The sequence below is a fragment of the Somniosus microcephalus genome, chromosome 1, assembly GCF_052327205.1.
Source record: "Somniosus microcephalus isolate GS21.2 chromosome 1, FLI_Smic_1.0, whole genome shotgun sequence".
Classification (NCBI taxonomy): domain Eukaryota; kingdom Metazoa; phylum Chordata; class Chondrichthyes; order Squaliformes; family Somniosidae; genus Somniosus; species Somniosus microcephalus.
In genome coordinates, this window is record NC_140987.1 from 149,631,445 (window position 1) to 149,658,456 (window position 27,012).

The following is a 27,012-nucleotide window of genomic DNA, read 5'->3' on the forward strand; positions in this document are numbered from 1 at the left end:
AGCCAGGAGCTTCCCCCAGCCAGAAGGATTGCTGGCCAAAAGAGGGAAATAAAGCTCACCCCAAAGGCAATGGAAGAGAAATTACATAGAAGCATAGGTGCAAGGAAGGCTAAATTAGCTCAGATAACTGGAAAAATGAAGATAATTGATCGTCTCATGGAAGATAATGCTAATATTAAGAAAGCTGAAGACATAATGTATTACGATTTCTCCAAGCTGCATGAAGAATTTAATGTACTCAATGAAGATGTATTAGCACTTCTGTCTGAAGAAGAGGGAAACGCTGATCAGCACAACTGGTTTGATCTTAAATCAACCAGCATTAAGGACTATATCAAGGCCACGGAACAGTGGATGTTAAAGATTCGTCAAGATGCTGATACAGTAGAGAAAGATAAAGTTGACGATGAAGTCGGACCAGACGATAGCATTTCAGAGACTTCAGCCAGACCGAGCAAAAATCGAAAAGAAGGTAGCTCTGTTTCTGGACGCAGGTCAGTCGCTTCTACCACAAGCTCGTCGCGACGCATGAGAGCGGAGGTTGAATGGGCAGCATTGATGGCGCGCGCAGCATCTTTAGCGGAGAAGCAAGCTCTTGAACGGGAAGAGGCCCAACTGCAGGTCCAAGAGGCCCAACAGTCCCAGCTGCAGGCCCAAGTGCAGGCAAAGAAAGAACAGCTGGAGATAAAAACAGCTATCGCGGTCTCAGACGCCAGGTTGAGTGCGTACGAAGATTATGAAGGCTCACGGGATGGCGGGAGCGAATACTGCCAGTCAATGTTGTCACAGAGTTGGATCCAGGGCACCTTCAAGAGTTACAAGAGAGTCCGAAGGCAATCCCCTGGCATTACAGCGTGGAAGAGTGGCCTCTCCACTAACAGGAGCACGTGATGCTACCCCAGACGTCAGACAGTCTAGACTAGACCCTGCTGATGACCACCAGAGGCCTGAAGACACAGGGAGAAGCCTATACCGAGTGATGCAACGTCAGAACGAAATTACAGAGATGCTTGTAAAACAACAGAATCTGTTTCAACTCCCTCAAAGAGACATACCAGTGTTCCAAGGCGACCCACTCAAGTATAAGCCCATCAGATCCTTTGAACAAGCCATTGACTCCAAAACAGAGAGCAGCAGCGATAAGTTGTACTACCTGGGACAGTACACCAGTGGTAAACCACAAGACCTGGTCAGAAGCTGTGAACACATGAGACCGGACCGGGGATACATAGAAGCCAGGAAGTTGCTGCAGGAGCACTATGGTAACGAGCTGAAGATAGCCACTGCATATATTGAAAAGGCTACCAAGTGGCCACAGATCAGAGGACGGAGAGGCATTGAACGCATATGTTCTTTTCCTCATAGGATGTCGCAACACCATGGAGGATGTTGAATTCATGGAAGAGATGGACAATCCTACGACTATGAGAATCATCATCTCTAAGCTTCCTTACAGGATGAGAGAACAATGGAGAAGAACAGCCTTTGAGATAATGGAGAGACGGAAAAGTAGAGCCAGGTTTGCAGACTTAGTGAATTTCATAGACAAACAGGCTAAAATTGCTAGGGACCCATTGTTTGGAAACATCCAGGATGTCAGCCCGACCACCGATGGAAGAGTGAAAGCCAAGCCTGTTGAATCAAAGACTCTCAGGAAAGGTGGTTCCAGGGGAAGCAGCTTTGCAACTATCGTCACCCAGGCCGAGGAAGAAAGGCCCCAGAACTCATCTCCCAAAAAGAGCAGCACAGTGACGTCTGCTAATGCCTTTCAGAAGCCATGCTTATTCTGCCAGAAGAATCATACATTGGATTTCTGCAGCGACATCAAAGCACAGCCACATAAGGACAGAATCGAATTCCTGAAGTACAACGGCCTATGTTTTGGATGTCTCTCTCAGGGGCACCTGAGTAGAAACTGTAAGCAAAGAACAACATGCAGAGAGTGCACTCGGAAACATCCCAGTCTGCTGCATATCCATAAAGAAGAACAAGTCTCTAAGAAGAGTGAAGAAAACAATACCGACGAGAAGGTTGTTTCAAGTGCTCTGGTGTCGCTAGAACCAGAAACTTGTGGACTCACTGGGGCCGGTGACAGTGACTGTATTCTTGCCATCATACCAGTAAAGATCAAGTCTAAGAGGAGCGAGAAGCTTGTGGAGACCTACGCCTTCATGGATCCAGGTAGCTCAGCAACGTTCTGCACAGAATCACTCATGCAACAGCTGAACGTTAGAGGCAGAAGAACAGAAATCCTATTACGCACCATGGGTCATGAGAAGTCAATGCAAAGTTATATCCTGTCAGACTTAGAAGTGTGTGGACTTGAAGAGAAGGACTTCATAGACCTGCCTAATGTTTTCACACAGAGGGAGATTCCTGTTAAAATAGGGAACTTAGCCCTGCAGAAGGATGTGGATAGATGGCCTTACCTAGAAAAGGTGCGTCGCCCATACATTGAAGCAGAAATTGGCCTATTAATTGGAACCAATGCCTACAAAACTATGGAACCATGGCAGGTGATAAACAGCAAGGATGACGGACCCTACGCCGTCAGGACAGCCCTTGGATGGGTAGTCAATGGACCGGTAAGGAGAGATGATGGCAACAAGTCAAACAAGGAGGAACGACAAAACGTCAGTTAATCGCATCTCTATCGCAAGCATTGAAGAGCTGTTGATACAGCAGTTCAACGCAGACTTCTCAGAACGCAGCTGTGAGGAAAGGACAGAGATGTCACAAGAAGACCGTCAGTTCATGGATTTGATGACAAGGTCTACACAGTTCATTGATGGCCACTATCACATTGGTTTGCCACTGAGAAGACAGACCGCGAAGATGCCGAACAATCGCTGCATAGCAGAACAACGCGCCATCAGTCTAAAGAGAAAGCTGAACAAGAACCCCGACTTTCACGAAGACTACAAAGGCTTCATGAGAAACATCATAGCGAAAGGCTATGCTGTAAAAGTGCCCGAGGAACAGTTGAACAGAGACGATGGAAGGGTCTGGTACATTCCTCATCACGGTGTGTATCACCCAAAGAAGAAAAAGATTCGGGTAGTGTTTGACTGCGCCGCCTCATTCAGGAGGAACTTCACTGAATGACCAGCTGCTTCAAGGTCCTGATCTTACTAATACCCTCATTGGCGTCTTGACTAGGTTTAGACAAGAGCTCGTTGCCATGATGGCAGACATAGAATCAATGTTCTACCAAGTCAGAATCCCTGGTGAAGATGCTGATCTTCTGCGTTTCCTTTGGTGGCCAGATGGCGACGTTAGTCAAGCGATGGTGGAATGTAGAATGGCCGTACACTTGTTCGGAGCCACATCATCTCCCAGCTGTGCAAGCTACGCTCTCAGAAAAACTGCAGAAGATGGCAAAGGCAAAGCACCATCAGAGGCTGTGGAGACAATCTTCAGAAACTTTTATGTCGATGACTGTCTGAAGTCCATGTCAACAGAAGACGATGCCATTGCACTGTCAAGAGACCTTAGAACTCTGTTCGAATGGAGGATTCCATCTGACTAAGTGGATAAGCAACAGCAGAGCAGTTCCAGCTTCTATCCCAGAAAAGGAAAGAGCCACTGAAGTCAAAGATCTGGACCTGAGCCACGATGTCCTTCCTATCGAGAGAGCTCTTGGTGTACAATGGTGCATTGAGTCAGACACGTTCAACTTCAGGATAATGGTGAACGAAAGACCATCCACAAGACGAGGGATTCTCTCCGTGGTCAGTTCCATCTACGACCCTCTCGGATTCCTGGCACCACTCATTCTGCCGGTGAAGCTGATGCTATGAGAGCTGTGTAGAGACAAGAGAGGGTGGGATGAAGATATCCCAGAAGGTCAAGCTCAGAGATGGCACAGATGGTTGACAGATTTGCAACAACTTTCTAGCTTCAACGTCAGTAGGTGCATCAAGCCCGCGAGTTTTGGAGTTACAAAGACGGCTCAACTACATCATTTCTCGGACGCCAGTGAGGACGGCTATGGCACGGCTACTTACCTCTTGCTGACAAATCAACAGGGCCAGAAACATTGTGCCTTCCTCATGGGGAAATCCAGGGTGGCTCCGCTGAAGCAGGTCACCATCCCGAGACTGGAATTGACGGCAGCGGTTGTTGCAGTTAAAGTTGACCAGGTGATGCGGAAAGAGTTACAGCTCCCATTAGAAGAATCTGTCTTCTGGACGGATAGCACGACGGTGCTGAAGTATATAGAGAATGAGAAGATACGCTTCAAGACCTTCGTAGCAAACAGAATCTCATCCATTAGAGAAGCTACACAACCATCCCAATGGAGGTATGTAAACACCTCATTAAACCCAGCAGATCAAGCCTCACGGGGATTGAAGGCTGAAAACTTCATGAGGAGTGAAACTTGGATACAAGGCCCAAGTTATCTGCTGGAAACAGAGAGATCATGGCCAGAAAGACCAGATATGCCAAGTCAGATTGCTGAAGACAACGTCGAAGTCAAGAGATCAGTCACAGTAAATCTCATAAATACGAAAGAGAACTTTGACACAGTGAACAAGCTTGTTAACCATTTCTCAGGATGGCACCAGTTGAGGAAAGCAGTTGCATGGTTTCTAAGGTTGAAAGAGTTGCTGCTACACCTGAGCGGTAAGAGAAAAGAGTACCGAGCCACTATCAGTCAGTCTGAAAGTAACCCCGATAAGCAGAGAATGCTTCTACAGCAGTATATGCATCAGCACAAGACCACATTGGGCAAGAATTCATTGACCGTGGAGGATTTGGCCAAGGCTGAGAAGGAGATAGTTCGCTTCAGTCAAAGACAAAGATACCCAGAAGAAATCGAAGCTCTACAGCGAAATACTCCAATCAAGAAAGGTAGTCATATCTACAAGCTGGACCCTACACTGCAAGATGGAGTACTGAGGGTGGGAGGGAGACTAAACAAATCTGCTATGCCAGAGGAGGCCAAGCATCCTGCTATCCTTTCTAAGGACCTCCGGGTTGCTACTCTCATTCTTCAGCATATACACCAGAGTATTGGACACAGTGGGAGGAATCACGTGCTTGCGAAGCTAAGACAAAGATACTGGATTCCAGGAGCTAATTCCGTAATAAGAAAAATACTCTCTGAATGCATTGTTTGCAGACGGTTACACGCTAGAGCTGGGGAGCAGAAAATGGCAGACCTGCCTGAAGACCGTTTGTTACCAGACAAGCCCCCATTTACAAACGTAGGGGTGGACTATTTCGGGCCTTTCGAGGTAAAGCGAGGACGGAGCCTTGTCAAGAGATATGGTGTGCTTTTCACTTGTTTGACCATCAGGGCAGTTCATATTGAGGTGGCACACACGCTTGACACGGATTCCTGTATTAACGCCTTGCGGCGCTTTGTCTGTAGAAGAGGACAGGTGTCCATTATGCGTTCTGATAATGGCACTAATTTCGTCGGAGCGGAGAGAGAACTACGGGAAGCTATTGAAGGTTGGAATCAGCTTAAAATACAGGAAGCCATGATGCAAACAGGGATTAAGTGGATCTTCAATCCTCCGGCTGCATCCCACCACGGAGGTGTCTGGGAAAGACAGATACGCACCGTAAGAAAACTACTCAGTTCTGTACTGAAGCAGCAAGCGCTTGACGACGAGGGACTCCAAACCGTTCTGTGCGAGGTCGAAGCCATCATTAATGACCGACCGATAACTAAGACATCAGATGATCCCAATGACCTTGAAGCCCTGACTCCGAACCACCTGTTGTTGTTGAAAACACAGCCAGCCATGCCCCCGGGAGTCTTCAAAAAGGAAGATCTGTATGCCCGTCGGAAGTGGAGGCAAGTTCAGTATATGTCAGACCTTTTCTGGACCAGATGGACAAGAGAATACTTACCTCTGCTACAGGAGCGTCAAAAATGGTCCAAAATAAAGAGGAACTTCATTGTCGGAGACATTGTCTTAATCGTGGACGATTCAGCCCCTAGAAATTCTTGGTTGATGGGAAAAATAATTAAGACCATGCCAGACTCCAGAGGCGTCGTTCGTCGCGTTCGTTTGCAAACCAAGACCAGTACCCTGGAAAGACCGATCACAAAGCTCTGCCTGCTACAAGAAGCAGCGTGAAAGGTTCCTGAACGAAAAAAGTGGACACTTATATTGTAAATATGTTGAACTCATTAGTTTATGGCTCTTAATGTTTGAGTAATTGATATGCTTCATGTGCCTAGTCAATTAGGGGCCGGAATGTAAGAGCCATGAAAGCTTAAGAAAATACTTTAAAATAGTGGTTAAATGGCATAATAGTTAATTTACCTGACCGACTTATTGTATTAAGAAACCCCCTATTTTCTTGCTCCAGTAGTATAGTCCGAGACACCCCCTTCATTCTTGCCACAATGGTACAGTCCCTAAGCCACACATGGTGTGCAGCCATTTTACAGTTTAAACTGCACGTGGCTGAAGGAGGCAGAAGTTGTGAGGTTTGGAGCAATACAGTTTTTGACCGTGTTCGTTTATACGTGTTTGCTTTGTAATTCCGTTTGTTAAGTGTTATAGTAAACAGTTTAAAAGACAAAGCTACGTTTGGGAACGTTTTATTTCGACACGCGTCTACTCGTTGTTAAAAGCCCCACAGCTCAGTGGCTGCCTGTTTGGAAACTAAGAAGCGCCACTACAAATGGTCTTACGTATCAGCTGCGGCTCAGTGGGTAGCACACTTGCCTCCGAGTCCCACTCCAGGGACTTGAGCACATAAATCTAGGTTGACACTCCAGTGCAGTGCTGAGGGAGTGCTGCACTGTCGGAGGTGCCATCTTTCAGATGAGATGTTAATCCGAGGCCCCGTCTGCTCTCTCAGGTGGACATAAAAGATCCCATGGCATTATTTCAAAAAAGGGCAGGAGAGTTATCCCCGGTGTCCTGGGGATATTTATCCCTCGATCAACATCACAAAAAACAGATTGTCTGGTCATTATCACATTGCTGTTTGCGGGAGCTTGCTGTGCGCAAACTGGCTGCCGCGTTTCCCACATTACAAGAGTGACTACACTCCAAAAGTACTTAATTGGCTGTAAAGTGCTTCGAGATGTCCGGTGGTCGTGAAAGGTGCTATATAAATACAAGTTTGTCTTTCTTAAAATGGGTAAATTTCAAAATTTTACAAAGCAATGGTTTATTGCTACAATTTCAATATGCTGACCTCCAGAATTTCCAGAAATGTTACCAGTCACTTCCTATTTTCATATTCTTTCTGCACCAACTGATAGTTGCTACGTATTGATCAGACAGGAAATGTGTCAATGTTTACAATGTAGTCTTCTTATTAATTTATTTTGCATGGCACTGAAAATGCACAAAAATAGTCTCTCTTCCTGGAATTCGCTCCGCTTTTCTCCCAGTCCTAATTATGTTTCCTACTATGTCTTAATTTGTCTCTCACTGTCTTTGGATTGCTTTCACACTTGGATCGTTATCTCACTCTCGATTTCCAATTCTTCCTGTCGCCTCTCCCTTCTGCATGTTTGTGTCTATATGCCCATTAAAGTTCCTTTCCTGAATTTGCATCTTCCTTTTAAAAGGCTTAAGCACCTCCCAAGCCCGCAACCTCTACCACCTAGAAAGACAAAGACATGGGAACACCATCACCTCCAAGTTCCCCTCCAAGTCACACACCATCCTGACTTGGAAGTATATCACCATTCCTTCATTGTCACTGGGTCAAAATCCTGGAACTCTCTCCCTAACAGCACTGTGAGAGTACCTTCAACATGCAGACTGCAGTGGTTCAAGAAGGCTCACCACCACCATCTCAGGGGCAACTAGGGATGGGCAATAAAAGCTGGCCTTGCCAGCGACGCCCACATCCCAGGAATATTTTTTTTAATTTTTTTTTAAAGCAATACGAGAATCAAAATGAACGTGGTCGAAGGGAGTGATCCATCCTGGTTAGACACAGGCAGTCGAGTTGCTACAGCACATGCTAGTATAAGACAAGCTAGGGGTTGGAGTTTGGGAGGGAAACACCAGGTTCTGGTCAGAAAAGCAGCATACAGCTGACCAATACTGGCACATTCAAGAACCTCAACAGCATAAACTAAAGGCATGGGCCTGGGAGAGAGCTGGGGTCCTGGGGGAGGGGGGGGATGATAAGAACAACATAAGAAGTAGGAGCAGGAGTAGGCCATACGGCCCCTCGGGCCTGCTCCGCCATTCAATAGGATCATGGCTGATCCGAACTTAGACTCACGTCCACTTCCCTGCCCTCTCCCCGTAACCCCTTATTCCCTTATCAGCTAGGAAACTGTCTATCTCCGTTTTAAATTTATTTAATGTCGCAGCTTCCATAACTCTGAGGCAGTAAATTCCATAGATTTATTACCCTCTGAGTGAAGAAGTTTTTCCTCATCTCAGTTTTGAAAGGGCAGCCCCTTATTCTAAGATTATGCCCCCTAGTTCTAGCCTCACCCATCAGTGGAAACATCCTCACCGCATCCACCCGATCAAGCCCCCTCACAATCTTATATGTTTCGATAAGATCACCTCTCATTCTTCTGAATTCCAATGAGTAGAGTCCCAACCTACTCAACCTTTCTTCATAAGTCAACCCCCTCATCTCCGGAATCAACCGAGTGAACCTTCTCTGAACTGCCTAGAGAGCAAGTATATCTTTTCTTAAATATGGAAACCAAAACTGTATGCCGTATTCTAGGTGTGGCCTCACCAGTACCCTGTATAACTGCAGCAAGACTTCCCTGCTTTTATACTCCATTCCCCTTGCAATAAAAGCCAAGATTCCATTGGCCTTCCTGATCACCTGCTGTACCTGCATTCTAACCTTCTGTGTTGCATGCACCAGGACCCCCAGATCCCTTTGTACTGTAGCACTTTGCAGTTTCTCTCCATTTAGATAAGAACTTGCTCTTTGATTTTTTTCTGCCAAAGTGCATAACCTCACACTTTCCAACATTATATTCCATCTGCCAAATTTTTGCCCACTCACTTAGCCTGTCTATGTCCTTTTGCAGGTTTTTTTATGTCCTCCTCACTCACTGCTTTCCCTCCCATCTTTGTATCGTCGGCAAACTTGGATACGTTGCACTCGGTCCCTTCCTCCAAATCGTTAATATAGATTGTAAAGAGTTGGGAACTCTTGGGATCTGAGGGAACAAAGTTGAGCAAGTAAAAGCAAACTGCAGGTCCTAAAGAGTGAATCTGAGGTAGGGGAGGAGAGGGGGTTAAGCAGAGCAGGGTTTGAAATCCAGAGGTGAAAGAGAAGTGGGTAGATGAAAGTGGTGCTGGCCTCTTTGTATTTTGGGGGTATAGAAAGGTTTGCAAGCTTCTGAATCAGGGATGCATAGTGTTGCTGCTGTAAAGGGGCAGTGCACGTTGAATAGGCACAAGCATAGTCAACATCAGGACTGGCAGATCAACTGATTTTCTGAGCACTTATACTGCTGCTTCACAGTTCCAACTGTTACAAGCAGCAGGAGCATTAGTCAGCAATTCAGCTGATCTACCGGTCTCTAAGTTGAGGAGGCCTGTACGCGCATTTAAAAATCTCCTTCCAGGTCTACAACAGAACCCGTCAGTACCCCCAACACAAGAAGTGGAACGCAAACATGACAAGAGCAGGACCACTCTTAAAATTACTGCAAGGGAGAAGGGAGTGGAGTTGGAGTACCCCCAGGCAGGCCCTCAAATGGAAGGAACGGAAGGAATGGAGCACAGATGGAGCTTCCAACATTGGCCTCAAAAGCAAAGGGATGGAGAGGAGTCAAACACCCAAGGTGGGCCAAAGAAGGAGTGGAGCAGAAACCCGAGCTGATTCAGGAGGGAGTACAGACTGAACAGAGTAGGCAAAATACCTGGGGCTGGGTAATGGAAAGCCATTATGGCAGCCAAAAACTGTCCGAATTTTTCTCCCCTCCCCAGCAATCTGAACAGTGGGATTTTGTATTCAACTTGGGCCAGTTTTGAGATCCGATGGGTCCACACCATCACACAATTATGCAAGACCAATCAGTAATGTTATTTGCTCAATCATACAGTCCCCACCCCTTAAACTGCCCATGTTTAAAAATCAGGCAAATCTCGCTAACCAATTCCCATTATTGTCAATTACAAAGTCACTCCTTACAGCTTTTTAAGCGTGCTGGCTATATCAAGCAGACACTGGTGTTCAGTAAGTAGTTTGCACTTCGTTAAGGTGTACTTCCAAATAAATAACTAAGCAATTCAGGTACAGCTAATCCAACCATCTTTTTCCAGTAGACAATTTTTATCTTTGGTATTAGTTTTGTCATCTGCTACCCCTACAGTGGAGTTCAAGTTCCTCTGCTACTGCCTTGCTGTTCTTACAGGCAACCATTGCGAAAGAAGATACAGCAAACAAACAATACAGATTAAATCAGAGTATACCTTTTCTGTGCCAAGTCTCAATGTCATTATGCGCAGGTTCTCTTGAAATAATTGTTTTTGTCCATTTTAAGGTTTAATTAGCATCAGAACTTTTTGATCATGTAAACCACTCAATCCATGTAGCGGGCAAATCGCGTTAGCATCAATGCACCCGCTATAGGTGGTGAAAAAGAGACTTGCATTTATATAGCACCTTTCACGACCACTGGATATCTCAAAGCACTTTACAGCCAATTAAGTACTTTTGGAGTGTAGTCACTGCTGCAATGTGGGAAACGCGGCAGCCAATTTACACACAGCAAGCTCCCACAAACAACAATGTGATATTGACAGATAATCTGTTATGTGGAATGAGGGATAAATATTGGCCAAGACACCGGGGATAACTCCCCTGCTCTTCTTCGAAATAGTGCCTTGGGATCTTTAACATCCACCCGAGAGTGCAGACGGGGCATCGGTTTAACGTCTCATCTGAATGATGGCACCTCCAACAGTGCAGCACTCCCTCAGCACTGCACTGGAGTGTCAACCTAGCTTTATGTGCACAAGTCCCTGGAGTGGGACTTGAACCCACAACCTTCTGACCTAGAGGCGAGTGTGCTACCAACTGAGCCATAGGTGACACATGAGGACTATATGACAGACAATACTGTTACTATATTACATGCACTTTTAACACTAGTTTTCTAAACAGTGGTCAACTGGATCTGCAATATTTTCACCAAACCAAACAGAAAGACCACACTTATACAAAACACTTTGTAACTCTCTATCAATCTGAGTGAAGAACCATTTAAAAAAAAACTACAACTCTTCAAGCACAAATTTAGATTAAAACAAACCCTCTAATTGCCTCTCATCAAATCTCACACACAGTAGTCACCACAATTTTCCACAAAAAAAAGTCACCGAAACTCTTCAGGAACACTCAAACAAATTACAGGAAACTTTCGTTTAACCGGAGGTTAAATGTCCAGAAAGCTCTATCTACCGGCAAAATTCAGGAGCCGTTTCCTATAAGTTTTTTTTACTTCTCGTTGCTTTTTTTTCCCCCAGTCAGGCTCTGCAAGGTCTAGCTGAAGCTGTTGCTTAGCTACAGAGACGCTTTTAAGCTGCGGCCGACTGTTTTGAAGCTGTTGCTAAGCAACAGGGTTTGTTGATTCACACGGAGCTCAAAAGCTCCGTATGTTTTAACATTAGCGCTGGTTTCTACGGCAGTTTTGATGGTACGGCACCAGCTCAGTCCAGTCAGTGCCGGATACCAGAAAGTTTCCTGTAGCAAGATTTTGAGACGATTAGAGTATTATATCTACATTTACCTCCAGATCCCAGCTGTTTGTAGAACCTATACTCCAAGTGAAGTTGTGGTGCTCTGGACTTCATAGGTTCCTAAATTTAAAAAAAGATACATTAATTTAAACATGCAAGAAAGGGACATTCTAGTAAACGTGGATAATATTTGCACTTATGTTGCATCAATGAGCCTCAGAAAACTTCAGTGAAATGCAGTGACTTATAAAAGACCTAGCGTCTTGGGAAGTTTTAATACGTTAAAGGTGCTAAAAAAAAGCAAGTTGTTGTTTTCAGTAAATGCTGCTATGTTCAACCTCAAAGTAGACACATCTGTACATGGAATTGTTTAAGCTTTCCTGTTCAATTTAATACTATTAGCACCATGACAAATTGAACAGTTCTTTCTTTTGCTTCCCAGCTCCTATTTGCAGTACTAGATTGCACCAAGAATACCCCACAAGAGGCTATGAAACAGAAAATATTTCACAAGTAGCTTTGACCACAATGCAGCTCATTTTTGTTTTAATAAATCGAGTGGCACACTGTATTAAGGATAGATATTTTAGCAGAGCAGATTATACATAATAGTTTATTACTGTGTGTATATAAACTAGACTCAGCAGGGATTAGAGAGAGAGCAGTCAGTTGCCACCTCATTGTCCTTCATTTTGCGGAGGTCAGTGTTGGTAGGATGCACTTATCCCTGCAAGAGGTACAGTTTGCACACAATAATATGCAGTATTGAACCAAGCATCTGAAATTTGTATTTTGGTTCAAGCTATGTGACTGATTTTGAAATATTCAAACTGTGCCAGTAGATCCAATTAGAACTGGATGTTGCGCCCACTGTCAACTTAGTGCACCTGATATTTGTTTTGAAGGTTTGCTCATTGATAAAGTTGTCAAAAAAACAAGGCAATCACATTTACCCTATTTCATAACAGTACAGTACCGAGAGCACTGCACAAGATTTTCCTTAGCTCTGTATAACACGCTGAGGCTTTAAATTGGCACCAGTCACTGAAGGCATTAAATTGAAGTGTATCTATTACCAGGTATAACATTTCAAACTCCTAGGCACACACACACAGAAAGCACCGTGGAAGCAACAGCTGCCCAGTTTACCACAAGCAGAACAGTGAGCTTTAACAGTGAAATCTTGACACATCATACATCAACAAATTGACTATCTCGATTTATCCAAGTTTTGGCCCGGTTCGGGGCCCAAGCATTAAATTGTATTGAATTTTATTTAGATACATCAAAAGTAATTTCATATCTCCGCTCAGCCACACTCTTTGGCTGTGAAGCACTTTGGGATGCTGTGAGGTTGTGAAAGGCAATATATAAATGCAAGTTATTTCCTGCTCGATGTTGCAATGCAAAAGCAAAATATCAAAAAAAATGCACAGTTTGTCACAATTTGACCCGAACTCTAACCATTCAATGTTCCTTTAAGAGATAGTAAGGTTGCAACCATCACATTCACAGTATTCAGCTGGCAAACAGCTCCATATACTTCACAAGATACACCACTTAAGTATTAGTACAAAGGTTACCTCAACCTTGAATATAGGTTCCAACACCAACAATGAAGGGGTTGTCTTAAGAAAGGTTGAGCCTATACTCATTGGAGTTTAGAAGAATGAGGGGGGGGATCTTATTGAAACTTATATAAGATTCTGAAGGGGCTTGACAGGGTACATGCAGAGGGGATGTTTCCCCTCGTGGGGGAATCTAGAACTAGGGGGCATCATTTCAGAATAAGGGGAAACCCTTTTAAATCGGAAATGAGGAGGAATTTCTTCTCTCAGAGGGTCGTGAATCTTTGGAATTCTCTTCCCCAGAGAGCTGTGGAGGCTGGGTCATTGAATGTATTTAAAGGTGGAGATAGACAGATTTTTGAAAGGTAAGGGAGTCAAGGGTTATGGGGAGCGGGCAGGGAAGTGGAGTTGAGGCCAAGATCAGATCAGCCATGATCTTATTGAATGGCAGAGCAGGCTCGAGGGGCCAAATGACCTACTCCTGCTCCTACGTCTTATGTTACCCCTGCAAAATGTTCAAGGCTGTACATTCTTGCTAATATTCATGATGCACACTTCAAATTAAAATGTTTTACCAGCAACCAACGTTCTCCTACTAGGTTAGCTTATGTAGGGTTATTTAAATCACAGATCAAATTCCGTTTGACTACTTTGTACTCAGTCACCCACTCCTAACTACCCCTCCTTAATAGTTAGCCCTCCCACCTGCCTGCACCCCCTTAACAAGCAGATGTGCAAGTCTCAGTTTTAATGGATTCAGCACTTTTAGCTATTCACCCCATTCATCTTAGATGTGTATGAATGGAGGAAGGAATGATGGTACCAAACAGAAGTTGCTGTCTAAGTTATGCACAGGTGATTGTACCGAATCCAGGTTGATCGTGATTCAATGTGAATATTTTAGTTTTGGATTTTTTGAACTATCTACTCAGTCCAATAAAGGTTCCTGTAAGAATAATTTTCCTTTTTTTTTTTTAAATTCGTTCATGGAATGTGGGCGTCACTGGCAAGGCCAGCATTTATTGCCCATGCCTAACTGCCTTTGAGAAGGTGGTGGTGAGCCACCTTCTTGAACCGCTGCAGTCCGTGTGGTGAAGGTACTCCCACAGTGCTGTTAGGGAGGGAGTTCCAGGATTTTGACCCAGCACTGATGAAAGAAGCGATATACTTGCTAGACAGGATGGTGTGTGGCTTGGAGGGGAACCTGGAGGTGGTGGTGTTCCCATGCGCCTGCTGCCCTTGTCCTTCTAGGTGGCAGAGGTCACGGGTTTGGGAGGTGTTGCCAAAGAAGCCTTAGCGAGTTGCTGCAGTGCATCTTGTAGATGGTACACACTGCAGCCATGGTGCACCAGTGGTGGAGGGAGTGAATGTTTAAGGTGGTGGATGGGGTGCCAATCAAGCGGGCTGCTTTGTCCTGAATGGTGTTGAGCTTCTTGAGTGTTGTTAGAGCTGCACTCATCCAGGCAAGTGGAGAGTACTCCATCACACTCCTTGAAGGCTTTGGGGAGTCAGGAGGCGAGACAGTTGCCGCAGAATACCTAGCCTCTGACCTGCTCTTGTTGCCACAGTATTTATGTGGCTGGTCTAGTTAAGTTTCTGGTCAATGGTGACCCCCCAGGATGTTGATGGTGGGGGATTCGGCAATGGTAATGCCATTGAATGTCAAGGGGCGGTGGTTAGACTCTCGCTTGCTGGAGATAGTCATTGCCTGGCACTTGTGTGGCACGAATGTTACCTGCCACTTATCAGCCCAAGCCTGAACGTTGTCCAGGTCTTGTTGCATGCGGGCATGGACTGCTTCATTATCTGAGGAGTTGCGAATGGCATTGAACACTGCAGTCATCAGCGAACATCCCTATTTCTGACCTTATGTTGGAGGGAAGGTCACTGATGAAGCAGCTGAAGATGGTTGGGCCTAGGACACTGCCCTGAGGAACTCCTGCAGCGATGTTCTGGGGCTGTGATGATTGACCTCCAACCACCACATCCATCTTCCTTTGTGCTAGGTATGACTCTAGCCAGTTGAGAGTTCCCCCCCCCCCCACCCCCAATTCCCATTGACTTCAGTTTGACTAGGGCTCCTTGATGCCACACTCGGTCAAATGCTGCCTTGATGTCAAGGGCAGTCACTCTCACCTCACTTCTGGAATTCAACTCTTTTTCCATGTTTGGACCAAGGCTGTAATGAGGTCGGAGTCGAGTGGTCTTGGCGGAACCCAAACTGGGCATCAGTGAGTAGGTTATTGGCGAGTCAGTGCCGCTTGATAACACTGTCGATGACACCTTCCATCACTTTGCTGATGATTGAGAGTAGACTGATGGGGCGGTAATTGGCCAGACGTACCTGGGCAGTTTGCCACATTGTCGGATAGATGCCAGTGTTGTAGGTGTACTGGAACAGCTTGGCTAGAGGCACGGCTAGTTCTGGAGCACAAGTCTTCAGCACGACAGCCAGGATGTTGTCAGGGCCCATAGCCTTTGCTGTATCCAGTGCACTCAGCAGTTTCTTGATATCATGTGGAGTGAATCGAATTGGCTGAAGACTGGCTTCTGTGATGGTGGGCACCTCAGTAAGAGGCCGATATGGATCAGCCACTCGACACTTCTGGTTGCAAATGCTTCAGTTTTGTCTTTTGCACTCACTTCCTGTGACAATCTGGAAGCTGTACTTTTTCTACACTCTGTCTTTGCAAACCAAATGGGGCTGACAATTACCCCAAATCACACTTTTGGACTTGCACTACCAAATTCTATTCAAGATCGCAGATGTTACCACGCAGGCCAAAGGTTTGTAGGCAAAAGAAAATATCGTAATTTACACAAGTAATATGTAGCACAACAATAATGATTATATTAAAAATAACATACACAAGAAAAACTGTCACAGATCAAGTCTGCATTACTTAAGAATCTTAATTTCAGAAGTTTTGCCACTGCCTAGGAAATTCAGCCTGTTCTTGTGCTCTGGTTTGAATCTTCATTCACTGTGTAGCAGGATTCACTTCTGAGACTTTTAATTTGGTTCTTGCAATCTCTTTGGGGGGGAAAAAAACCTTCAATGCTCATCGGATCCTTGCTTTTAGCCCTTAATTATCAAAATCAACACTTCTGGTGAACTCTGATGAAGAATTTCCCAGACAAGCGCAATACTTCATACATATATATTCAATTTTTTTTTTAAACCACAACAATAACAACTTGCATTTATACAGTGCCGTAGTGCAACGCCCCAAAGCACTTCACAGGAGCATTCAGACAAAATTTGACAGCAAGCCAAGGAGGAGATATTTGGACAGGTGACCAAAAGCTTGGTCAGAGGTAGGTTTTAAGGAGCATTTTAAAAGGAGGTGGGAGAGCTAGAGAGGAGGAGAGTTTTAGGGAGGGAATTCCAGACCTTAGGACTGAGGCAGCTGAAGGCACGGCTGCTAATGATGCAGCGATTAAATCGGGGATGCGCAAGAGGCCAGAATTGGAGAAGTGTAGATATCTCGGGGGATTGTAGGGCTAGAGGAGGTTACCAAGATAGGGAGGGGGAAGGCCATGGAGGAATTTGAAAACAAGGGTGAGAATTTTAAAATCAAGGTGTTGCCAGACAGGGAGCCAATGTAGGTCAGCGAGCACAGGGGCGATGGATATCCAGGAAGATACAAAACATTGTGGCGAACTTATGAAAAACATTTTTTAAATTCTGAACAAAGGAACAACTCTAAGTAATCAAACCAATCGATCAAATTCAATCTGATCTTTTAATTAAATGAAACAAATACTTCAAACTTTGCTGCAACAATGCAGTCTCAGTTCACCATTTCTCGTGCACCTGCAGTGCCCAATCCATGTTAAACGTGAACCATTATTAACAGTCAAGAAAATTTTATCTTATCCAGATATGAGGATATTACCATGAAGTAGGGGAAATACTTGTAATTTAACACACATCTCAGTGAGGTATTTTGGAAAAAGAAAATCAAAGTAATATTTCCTATCTGTAGGAAATACTAACTTCAATGGGGGTGTGCCATTCGGGCATCAACTACAAAGGATCAGCAGCAAACAGCACCACTGATATCCAGACTTGCCCATGTTCAAAAACTCAGTAAATCAATCCAATGGGGCACGCTAGTTTGGTACACCACAGTATTGAATCTACCAGCTTAGATCTCTCCAGATTGGCATCTGTTCGGGTGCTGGATACCAAAATGCACAAATTCAAGTGAAACTGCTCCTTGACTGTCTTCATTGGTGATATCAGCAGAGTGGCTACCAACAATTGAGAGATTTAAAATGCCACAGAAAAGAAACAGATCTCACGTCTTGACACAAAAAACTTTGTCCGAATACCGAGCTTAGAGTGCGGTTAAAAAAAACTGCTTCATATCGAAACTACTTCCCCACCACCATCTTATGAATAAATATTAAAGCAAAATCTCTGTAGATAACACTGACATTTCATCTGGACATCTTGAATACTTTGCCTTTTAAACATAACCATCACAAATCTTAGATTTCTTCCAATAATGTGCACTAACAGTCAAATAAGAATTACTTTGGGTCCAATTCACTACAACAGCAAAAGAACAGGAACAGTTACTGACTTACCAGTTTAATTGCCACATATTCATTTGTGTACAAGTTTTTACCTTGAAGAAAGAGAAAAACAATTAGATATCTTTAATCTGGTGATTTGACAGTGCAGTATTGTGAACACAATTATTTTGGCCATTAAATCAAAAACTGTGCATTCTTTAATGTTGCTGCTAAACAACTGCACCTATTTTAAAAGGATACCAGCAAAATAATGACTAATTTAGTGCATTTATAAAACACTATAAAGTATTGCCAGAAAAGCTAAATGTGAATGCGTTCTGTAAATCTATTGATCAAGTATATTTATGCAGAAAAGGTGGAGGGTGATTCTAGAGTCTCTTGTGAAACCAACGGTAAAATGAAGCTTTAACCTCTCCCTTGTCCCTCCAGGCTGACCCATACAAGAGAAAGAAAAGCCATCATAAATGTTTCTAGCATACTCTCTTTATAAGGGCAGTCAGATAAGAACAGAAGGCAGACACACCAGTCAGTGAGGATTGGGGGTGGGGGAAGAAACACAAAGACAATGAGAGACAGAAAAAATGTGAGCGAGAGAGACAGATAAAATAAGCAAGTGACAGAGGAGAGACAGAGAGAGAGAGAGCATGAGCAAGTGTGAGACGGAGAGCACAAGAGCAGCAAGCGACAGAGAGACAACCAAACACTCAAGAGACAGCAATTTGCATTTAAATAGCATCTTTAACACAGAACATCTTAAGGCATTTAACAGAGGAGCAAGGGGAAAAAATGGACATTGAATCAAAGAAGGAGACATTAGGAGAGGTGATCAAAAGTTTGGTCAAAAGGGGAGAGTTTTAGCGATTGGCTTAAAGGAGGCAAAGGTATTTAGGGTGAGAGTTCCAGAGTATGGGGTCTAGACTGCTAAAAGAGCCAACAATGCTGGAGCAAAATGAGGGGAGAGGCACAAGTAAAAAAGAGGGCGAGAAAGAAGAAAAAAAGTGCGAGAGCAAGCAGGCGCAAGAGAAAACAGAAGAGTTGAAAAGTAAAGAAACAGTTACAAGAAGAGAAAAATATTCTTTGAAAAATGTTGTTCATGAACAGAAGTGATCAACTAGTATTTTCTTTAATGTACACTCCTAAAATGCTATGTAGTTTTAAAAAACAAGCTGTTCTACAGCCAACTTACTATGCCTGACAAAGTCAAATGTACTGTAAGAAAACATAGAAGATAGGAGCAGGAGTAGGCCATTCGGCCCCTCGAGCCTGCTCCGCCATTCAATGAGATCATGACTGATCATCCAAACTCAGTACCCTGTCCCTGCCTTCTCCCCATATCCCTTGATCCCTTTAGCCTCAAGAAATATATCAAACTCCTTCTTGTATATAGTTAATGAATTGGCCTCTACTGCCTTCTGTGGTAGAAAATTCCACAGGTTCACCACTCTCTGGGTGAAGAAATTCCTCCTCATCTCAGTCCTAAATGGCTTACCCCTTATCCTTAGACTGTGACCCCTGGTTCTGGACTCCCCGGCCATTGGGAACATCCTTCTGCATCTAGTCTGTCCAGTCCTGTCAGAATTTTATAAGTTTCAATGAGATCCCCTCTCATTCTTCTAAACTCCAGCGAGTATAAGCCCAATTGACCCAATCTCTCCTCATACGTCATTCCTGCCATCCCATCATACGTCATTCCTGCCATCCCAGTCAGGATTCAAAATTCAGTTGTGATATTTTGCTGTTTTAAGGAATATGATTGCGATGGGACAACTATCTCAGCCAAGAACACAGAGCGAGCTAGCAACGGAGCAAGGTGGGAACAGTGCAAAAGTAAGGACATCTAAAATGAAGTGGGAGTAATGTGTAGAGGGGAAAAAGATTTTAAATAGACTCACTAATATTATACATAAACAATATAAACTTTCAAGGCGAAGAAGCTAACTGAATCTATAAATGGAAGAGGCAGTGAAGTGTCATTCCCGCAAGGTGAGAGAGTTTTGAGCAACAGATGCTGACTTGAGCAAACACATCAGTGGAAAGTGTCACCAAACTCACATTGCTTGAGCTCGAAACCTCACAACTTGAGAAGATGGAGACAATCTGACACATAAGGGAGCTGGAAATGTTTTTGGGGTAAGCGTTTGAAAGGGTAATCACACCAATGAAAGACAGGGAGCAGGCAGTGGAAGAGGAAAGATGAATAACTATCTGAGAGGTGAGGAAAGGCAGGAAGGAAAGGTTAGAGCAAGAGCATCCAGAGCAACTTATGCTCTCAAATGGATTCGAAGCTCCAACTTCCTGTGGGGACAAAGATGATTCTGGGCAGGGCCGTCAAACAAATATCAATGACACCAACAAACTCAAGGGGGAAACAGATTAATAAGAGTTAGAAATTCAGTAGCGATAGGGGTTCAATAGTTAGAGGGGCTGATGCAATCTTTTGCAGTTCAGACCGACTGTCCGAGATGCTTTATTTCCTCCAGGTGCTAGGGTAAGGGATATATCATATTGACTGGTAAAGATTTTGCAGGGGGAGGGAAAGCAATCAATCAATCAGTCAGTCATCAAGGTCCATGTGGGAGCCAATGATGTAGGTAAAGAAAGGCTTTAAATTCTGCAGTGAATTTAGGAGATTAGGGAACAAGTTTAGGAGCAGGACTTCACCGGTAGTAATCTCATGATTAATTCCTTAGCCATGTGCTAGAAAAAGGAAGGACAGGTAGATTATGGAAATCAATGCATGGTTCAAGGATTGGTGTTAGGAAGAGATATGCCTCTTTGTTGGAAATTGGTATTAGTTCTGGGAAAGATGGGAGCTACTCCACAAGGATGGGCTACATCTGAACAGGGATGGTGTTGAAGTATTAGCATAATGGTTAAATAGGGAAGTAATGAAGTAGTTAAACTAGGAAGGGAGGGGGCCTGGGAAAATTAAAACAACCAGGATCAGCTCATACTGAAGGGAGAAAAAGATGAAAGGATAATCAATTTAGCGAGAGAGAGATAGAGTAGAAGAATAAAATCAGATGGACTACTTATAAACAGGGAAAAGATGGAAGTAAAGATAGGGGTTACCTTAGACAACACACAAAGTATGAAAAGCAGTAGCGATTAGAAAAAGCATAAAAATAGATCAACATGCCTGCATTAGACTGCACAAAGCGTGGGAAATAAAGTGGGAAAACTGGAAGCAATCCTTTTATAGGAAGATCTAAAATTAATAGCATTAACATACTAAACTAGACAAGAATGGAAAATAAATGCATTGGAGTACAATATATTTAAGGATAAAAACTGTATTGGAGGAGGCGGAATATTGGCAAAAGAAGGAATACATGCTGTAGAGGGGGCTGATGTAGACAAGGAAGTGGTACAGACAGTCAATATGTTTGGACCTCAAAAGATAAAAAAGTGTTTGTTACATTAGTAGTAGCGTATAACAGACCTCTAAATTGTAGGTAGAAAATCTGCAATCAGATTAGAGAGATGAGAGTAGTAACAATTTTTTTGCTCTGGGAGATTTTAATTATCAGCTCAAGGGAGCATATGGAGAAAAGGGAACGAATGGAAATCGTAAAATATCTACCCTGCCTCTAGCAGTAGGTTAGCAGACCTTATAAAGGCAGTAGTATTGCTAGATTTGGTTATGAGTAATGAAATAGATCAGGTAGATGAGTGTAATGTGGCGAAGTATCTTGGGAGTAGTGACCACAATAGAAAGTTTAAGATTCAACGAGAAAGGAAAACAGTCAGTACAAAAACTAGTGCACCAGATTGGATTAGGGCAGATTGGAGAGAGAATAGGAGTGGGCCAGCTGAGGGGAAAGTGAAAGGAGAAATTGGTACACATGACCGCAGAGCAACAGTAGAATATTTGTGTTAAGAGATCACAAATGTACAGAATAAGTACATTCCATTAAAAAAGGAAATTACCCCTAATTTCAGGATGCCATGGATAATTGAAGCGCTTAGAAAAAATTAAAAAATTGAAGAGGGCTATAACAATAATACTGTAATAATGAAAAACCAAAAGGAAAATATGAAAATACAAAAAAAAGGTTGAGTAGGATAAAGAAAGCTAAAGGTGGAGTAGGAAAGAAAAAAGTTCAAAAATAATCAAAAGGAATAGCAAAGTATTTTACAAGTATGTCAGTAAAAAGAGAATTGTCAAAACCAAACTAGGACCCATGAAAAGATTGTCAATTTGTAGATCATGATCAAAAAATGGTGGCAATTAATAATTACTTCATATCAGCCTTTACTAAAGAGAAGGATATTGGAGAAAAGGTGAATCCTAAAGTGGTCGAGAGCCAGATGAGCAATGTTATGATGGATAAAAGGAAAACTTTGGATAAGTTAATTCAGCTAAAGAAAGACAAGTACCAGGCCCAACAAATTATATTCTAGGATCCAGAGGTAGGTAAGGGAGAAAATTGCTGAAGCCCTAGAAATTATATTTCAAGGTTCTATTGAGCGTGGATGTGTGTCAGATGGCTGGAGTGGGCCATGTCATACGCATTTTTACAAATAGAGACAGCGTTAATCTGGGTAATTAGGGGCCAATTAGCTTATTCCTTAGAAGACCAAATGAAACTGCAACATGGGGGAATGGGCAAAAAGCAGAAGCTGGAACACAGCGTTAGTAATTGTCAGGTGATACATTCGGGTAAAACAACAGCAAGAATTACACTGAATACGCTTGCTGTGGAACAGCAAAGGGATTTGGAGGTGCAGGTTCACAGAACAGTGACAGCAGCACCGCGGGTTGATAAAGCTGTAAAAAAAAAGCTATTGGAATTCTAGGTTTAATCACATTAGGTATAGAATATAAAAGTCAAGAGGTAATGATGAGCCTAGATAAAGTCTGAATAAGACTTCAGTTAGAATTCTGTGTGCAATACTGGGCTCCATACTATAGGAAGGATATCGAGGCTTTGGAAAGGGTATCATGCAGATCTAGAATGCTGCCTGGTATGAAGAAATACAAATACAAAGAAATATATGAGAAAAAATTGGGGAGTTTTTCCCCTAAGAACACAGATTATGGGGCAATATGACCAATGTTTTAAATTATGAAAGACAAGTACCAGGACAAGGTAGATAGAAGCAGACCATTTCTAGTAGCTAAGGGATCAAGAACGAGAGGCCATTAGATACAAGATTAAATGCAAGTGATTTGGAACAGAAAGCAAGAGGAACTTCCTTACACAGAGTTGTGAAGTTTCCTTTACACAAGATTAAGTGGAAGTTACTTAAACTATTTACAAAAAATTATCAGCTCAAATTTTAAGACTTAAAACTGTTCCTTTCAGACCACCTCCCAGGTTTAAATAGTTGCAATTTATCCCACTGAAATTAATCTGAAAGTAAAGTGAACATTGACTGTGGGATGTGTCCAATACAAAGTATTTAGTGTTGACAGTCTGTTTATTTTACTATTAGTATCAATCTATATTCAGTCCCATCATCGCTGTTGAGCTGACGGATGGGGAATTTAGTAGTTGTTGTTTATATTGTGTATATTTATAACAACAAAAAATCACTCACACTGAAACCAATACGTTTCAGTATTGTATAATACACTTCTTGTGCAATGCTCTCAATTCATCACCTTCAATTACTGCCACCACTACCACCTCCAGCAACCACCTTTTCATTTCTGGTATTTCATCCTCATGTTGTATTGTTCAAAATGCTCTCCACGTTTGGAAAGACACAATTTGTCAATCTGTAATTGTACTGCGGGTCTCTCCCACTCCCCCTCCATTCAAGTACGTAATGGCATGAAAATTTCACATGCCCTCTTACACTTTATTGAACGCCTCATAACACAATGTATCTTTTGCTATATTAACATTGAAAAAGAAAACTTGATGTTAGTATATTAGGTTTTACGTGATTTTAAATGTCTTTAGGCCCAGTGTCACTATTACCATTTCATTTAAAACATTTGAAACACAGTTAAAGAGAACGGTTGGTAAGTATACGTACAGGGCAAGTACCATCAATGATGAGCACTTCTTCATAGAATTACTCCCTGGCATTAATCAACATTTTTGCTGCTTTCATTTTTAATTGGTCTCTGGTGGTGTGTATCCAGAGCCAATTGGTATGATGCAGACATAACAAGGCTTCGTGACAGCTGAGGATCTCCTTCAACACACCCACTGTACAGAATGGAAACCAGCCTTTTGCTGTCTTGAACACATTCTTGTATTCCATCCAGACTTTGTAGTGCCTCCTCTGCCTCCAATCTAGCCCTCAATGACTTTGCTGTGTAGGCCTCGGTCTCCAGAGGCCGACAAGGCTGCAGCTCTATCAGCCTGAGCGAAAAGGGGACCGACAGATAAAAAGGCAGCAAGTGAATCAAATGGTTTTTAGAAAGTTGAATTGCTCAATATTTGCTCTCAGATAGTAATTACCATCTACTTAATGCCACCTCTGTCCGTGCCACCAATCAATTTCCCAATGGGAAATGCTCATATATGAGAGCTTGCTCAAGGAGGAAGAGGAGGATCGACAGAGGGTTGGGCAGGTAGGTCAAGCTGCATCAAATGTGTTTTTTGCTCACCCACCAGTATCCTCAGACCTGCATTTATGGACAGTTGTGCACATACCCCGCCTTGGGCAGATGATTAGTACGTGTGGAACCTCTAACTCCCAAAATAGATTATGACAGCAGGCCTGATGGCACAGATAGAAAGCCTGATTAACTGAATAGTTCTTCAGAAGCACCCCAATCACAGTAGTACGTCATGCTTTATTTACATGGTGCTGCATGAAAGGCGGCATGCCAGGGTGATTATTAGCCTAACTGAGCACACTTGCTGAGATACCACCAGCTGTATTTGAAGGTATTATCGCACCTACCTGGTAATGACTATGAGGAACTATCTCTAAAGTCCGCATTAGCAAGGGGCCAAATGCAGAGCTGCTAACTCTGCTGCTATCATGCACCATGAAGTTGACACAGCCAGTGACAATACTGGCTAACCGCTGACTCAAGCGCGCTTCTTCTGGACATTCTACAGTGCTAACTTACAGAACTAGTGCTGTAGAGTGGCAAACAAGACCATCACCTCACTTCAGCAGAAGTCAAATAGGTGCTGGACCACGCCAGCGCTTGTCTCAGAAGCTTCAGGTTTCTTTTCCCTTCATTTTTGTCTATTATTTCTTCACCCTTGGTAAAGGTTTCCAATGGGTTGAAGTGCCTTTTGAGCCTATCCAAAGGATGAAAGAATTTCTATCCCTTATTTGGGCACTTTCCTTTAATTGTCCGCATCCCTTTAAATTTCAACTACGTGCAATTTTCCTCTCCACTACTAGTGTATTATCTGTGCCCGTCTAAATCTGCACTTACAGCTATGAATAATTGTGCAAACAGGCAGACTCAACAGTTGAGGGACATTAGCACACATCATACTGGCAAAATTCACATCAATACTTAAACATTTAGAACTAAGAGCAGTACATGAAAATCAACCCGAGCCCCAGCGCAACTCAACTTCCAAATGCCCTCTGATTAAAAACTACACAATATGTTCCTTTACCAGCTAAATTCAGTGGGCATCAATGGCAAGATATGTATGCAAATGAATAAATCACTGAAGAGAAAGAAACAGGTGGCAGCTGTCGGGAGAATTTGATCACAATAGGGGTAGCTATTGAATGTGGTGCCAAGGGGTTAGTGCCGAGAACCCTTTTGCTCCAGATATGCATGTATAACCTGGAATAGAACTCTCAAAGCAAGATAGTTAAATTCACAATATCACCAAGCTGGGAGGTGGAGGGAGGAACTGATGTGCACTCTTACGAAGCAGATAAAATCTTAGAGAGAGAGAGCCAGACAGAGTTTGCACATGGGCTGATCAGTGGCAAATGAAGTTCAGTATGAATAAATTAATTTGAAGTAAAAAAAAACATGGGTTTTTCCTTGGGTAAGCATGAACTTGACAGATAATGGAGTTTTAGCTGACTCATCACTAGCCATATCTAATATATTATGAGGGAAGCACTATGATGAACAACTGAATAAGCATGGGCTCTTAAACTTAGAAAAAAATTATAAAACCCAGAACAATACTTTCAAATACATCTCGACAGCAGGGCAAATGGGTACAAGTTCAGGGTTGGAAGGGCAAATTTAGGACAGCGGTCAGAGGGCAATCAACAGCTGAAGGGTGCTAGGAACAGTGGCTGAAGCTCCTGTACTCATGGAAAACACAGCTAAATGCTTATGGATAGACAGCAGCACTGTAGTTCTGGGAAAATTAGATCAAATGGCCGTCTTTATTTTAACTTGAGATATGGAGATTATTTTCACTGGAGCAGCGAAGGCCAAGAAATATAATAGAGGTTTTTAAAATGATGAAGGGTGTTGATAAGAATAGGGAAAGACTATTGCATCTGGTTGGAGAATCAGTATCAAGGGTTATCAATTTAGAAGCCTCACTAAGAGAATGAGGAGAGAAGTTAGAATAAATTTCTTTAGATGCACCTTGTTGGGAGCACAGAATGATTTGTCACAGGGCACGGCTGTCGGCCATGGCTCAGTGGGTAGCACTCTTGCCTCCGAGTCAGAAGGTTGTGGGTTTTCAAGTCCCAATCCAGACACTTGAGCACAAAAAATCTAGGCTGACACTCCAGTGCAGTGTTGAGAGAGTGCTGCAATGTTGGGGGTGCCGTCTTTCGGATGAAACGCTAAACTATTGCCCCGTCTGCTCTCTCAGGTGGACATAAAAGATCATGTGGCACCATTTTGAAGAAGAGCAGGAGTTATCCAAGGTATCCTGGCCAATATTTATCCCTCAATCAACATCACAAAAAAAAGTCAAATGGCCTCCTTCTGTTCCATAATCATCTAGAGTTGACCTAATCTTGTGGCAATTTATCACACTTGATCTGAAATTTGGCATGGAAAGTTAAAACAAAATTTTAAGTGATTAGCAAATTCCAACAAACTTCACAAATATCATGATCTTGTCACATCACACATGATCATTTTAATCTAAATGATTTGAAATGTTTCTCTATTATCTGTCCCAGACTGGATCTTCGAGCCTGCTTTGCCATTCAATAAGATCATGGCTGATCCACCTCAACTCCACCTTCCCGCACTATCCCCAAATCCCTCGAGTCCGTTAGGATCCAAAAAATCTATCGCTCTCTGTCTTGAATTTACTCAACGACTGAGCATCCACAGCTCTCGGGTAGAGAATTCCAAAGATTCACAACCCTTTGAGTGG

General features: G+C 43.1%; 1 protein-coding gene across 7 annotated transcripts in view; it reads right to left on the bottom strand.

Moving 5' to 3' along the window:
• Positions 1–27,012, bottom strand: part of LOC147124406 (casein kinase I) — a 324,138-nt gene that overhangs the window by 245,563 nt on the left and 51,563 nt on the right. For all 7 annotated transcript variants that reach the window (XM_085986651.1, XM_085986622.1, XM_085986642.1 and 4 more), the window contains 2 exons: positions 17,822–17,862; positions 11,708–11,777 (listed from right to left, as the gene is read on the bottom strand). In XM_085986651.1, coding sequence (XP_085842777.1) covers positions 11,708–11,777; positions 17,822–17,862 — 111 coding nt within the window. The remainder of the gene's footprint in view (positions 1–11,707; positions 11,778–17,821; positions 17,863–27,012) is intronic.